This window comes from Penaeus monodon, chromosome 12, assembly GCF_015228065.2.
Source record: "Penaeus monodon isolate SGIC_2016 chromosome 12, NSTDA_Pmon_1, whole genome shotgun sequence".
Taxonomy (NCBI): Eukaryota; Metazoa; Arthropoda; class Malacostraca; order Decapoda; family Penaeidae; genus Penaeus; species Penaeus monodon.
Window position 1 is genome coordinate 30,829,782 of NC_051397.1, and position 2,500 is coordinate 30,832,281.

The 2,500-nt window shown below is 47.4% G+C and overlaps 1 protein-coding gene across 1 annotated transcript in view; it reads left to right on the forward strand.

Moving 5' to 3' along the window:
• The window catches only part of LOC119579394 (frizzled-4-like), a 72,069-nt gene that overhangs the window by 67,976 nt on the left and 1,593 nt on the right, over positions 1-2,500 (forward strand). The window contains exons 3-4 of the mRNA XM_037927186.1: positions 1,999-2,228; position 2,500. The exon at position 2,500 is cut by the window's right edge and continues 1,593 nt beyond it. Coding sequence (XP_037783114.1) covers positions 1,999-2,228; position 2,500 — 231 coding nt within the window. The remainder of the gene's footprint in view (positions 1-1,998; positions 2,229-2,499) is intronic.

The following is a 2,500-nucleotide window of genomic DNA, read 5'->3' on the forward strand; positions in this document are numbered from 1 at the left end:
GAGAAGACAAGCCCCTTGACAGAATGAAATGCAGGCAGGACGCTGTAATATCAGACATCACAGATGATGACACGTTTCAGAACACAATCGTGCACATTTCCATTTCTTCGAATCATCTTCAGCGAGAATCCAGAGTTCCCTTGACGTCTTAACTCTGCCACGGCGAAAATTATTGGTTCAAGACGTCAGGGCCAAGGCAGCTCCATCAGGTGTCATTCAGTGTTGGGGGGTGGGGGTTCCTCCCTTCTTCTTCGTCTTCTTCTTCTTCTTCTTCTTCTCCTTCGTCTTCGTCTTAACCTCTTCTTCTTCTCCTTCGTCTTCGTCTTAACCTTTCTTCTTCCTCTCCTTCTTCTTCCTCTCCTTCTTCTTCCTCTCCTTCTCCTTCCCCTTCTCCTTCTCCTTATACTCCTCCTTCTCTCCTCTCCTCCTCCTCCTCCTCCTCCTCCTCCTCCTCCTCCCTCCCCTCCCCTCCCCTCCCCTCCCCCCCCCCCCTCCCTCCCCCTCCCCCCCTCCCTCTTCCCCGCTACTTTCCTCCTCCCTCCATCCTATCTTACGCGCCAACACTCCTCATTCCCACTTCCTCCCTGTCCCTTTACCCGTCTCTCCTCCTTCACATCCTTCCTTACCCTCCTCTTCCTCCTCCCCCCTCCCCCCCTCTCCTCAACCCTTATCCATCCGTGACTCGAGGATTGATGGGGATTGATGAAACGCGTCCATGACGTCATCGGGGCCCCCTAGAAGGCTGAGTAGATGGAGATGGAAGAGGAAGCAAGAGGAGGGAGGAATTGGTAGAGAAGAGGCTTGGGAGAGTGTTGGAAATTGGGGGAGGTGGAGGGGAAAGAGGGTAAGGAGGAGAGGGAAAAGGAAAAGGAGAGGGAGTAGGAGGAGGAGGAGGAGAAGGAGAAGTCACGGGAGAGGGGAAAGGGAAAGGGAAAGGGAAAGGGAAAGGAAGAACTAGAATCAGAATTAGAAGATGGAGGAAGGAGGAGAGAAGAGGAGAATGAGAATGAAAATGACTGAGTTTAAGAAGGAAGAGAAGCGATAGAAATGCCGAAAGTTTTTTTTTTCTCTTCCTTTTATCAGGGTAGTTTCGCTCTTACCATAGAAGGCTCACCGATAAGAGTGGTCGCATTGATAGCCACATAAATTGGCATTCTATGTTTATATAAGTGTACATGTGTGTGAGATGAGGGCGTTTGTGTACCGAGCATACCCGTGTTCGAGTGTATGTGTGTATGTTTCTTCGTATGTTTAAGGCCGTCCTTACTGGAAAAGAATATTCAACGTTTATATTACACGTTCTTATTCAGAACTCGTGTATATTTTCATATTAAGCGCGTGTTCAGGAAATTATTAAGAAGGAATGCGGAGAAATAGTTCATGACGGGGTTTTAAAGCACATTATGAAATGCGCAGTACATTTATGTTCATAAGGTTTTAATGTATTTTCTAGAATTTTAGATTAATATAATAATGTTTACATACAATGGCTGCCTTTTCATGTGGGATACTTGTAAATGTTGCACTTCTTATCACCACTGCCTTCATTGTTGTTATAATGATGGTTTGATGTCGCTTATATCATGAGCGTATGGATCATTCGTAAGTTAGGATCAGTGTGGTACATTTTTTCTGAACAATTCCATTTCAGATATCTGATTTCCCTTCATCTCTGTTCATGTCCTGTTCGATAAACATACCTCTAAGTTATTAATTTGATACTTATAATATCTTGCCCACATGCTCTATTTTACATATAATCTTGTTTATATAATTCTTGGCACTAATAATATTTTACTTATAAGTTTAATATTTTTTCAGATCAGCCAATCTTATAAATTCTCTTCTATTTCTACTTATAATTTCCTCTTATAATTATTCCCCTTACTTTTCTCATAATCTCCCGCTTACATTTGCCCTCCACTTACAATCTCCCCTTTACTTAAAATCTTTGGGCTTTGAATAGCCTCTCACGACGCCCCTTCTCTCCCCCGCCAGGCACCTGTTACGCGGGCCAGCAGAACACGGAGACGCTGGTGCGGTTCGTGCTGGTGCCGCAGTTCCTGTACCTGGTGACGGGGGCGACGCTGGTGCTGGTCGTGTTCGCTTGCCTGTGGCGGGCTCGCGGGCGGCTGCGGGAGGAGGGCATGAAGACCGACAGGGTAGATGTGACGGCCGCGCGCGTGGGCGTGGTGGCGGTGCTCTACATGGTGCCGGCGACGTGTCAGGTGAGTGTGGGTGAGAAGGGGTGGGTAGGGTAGGTACCAGTGGGTGGGCGTATGGGCTGAGTCGACAGGGGAGGGGTGCTAGAGTTTTATGTGTGTGGTTTGGATAAGGAGGCTGTTGGTTGTGTGTTTGCGAGGGCGAGGGACGGTGACAGGGAAATAGAATAGAGGGAGTAATAGAGAGAACGACAGAACAAGCGAGATTGCTTGTGAATGATTATGCAGTATGAACCGTATCTCCCTGCTTCCCTGCTAACCGACTCGTCGCCCACAGG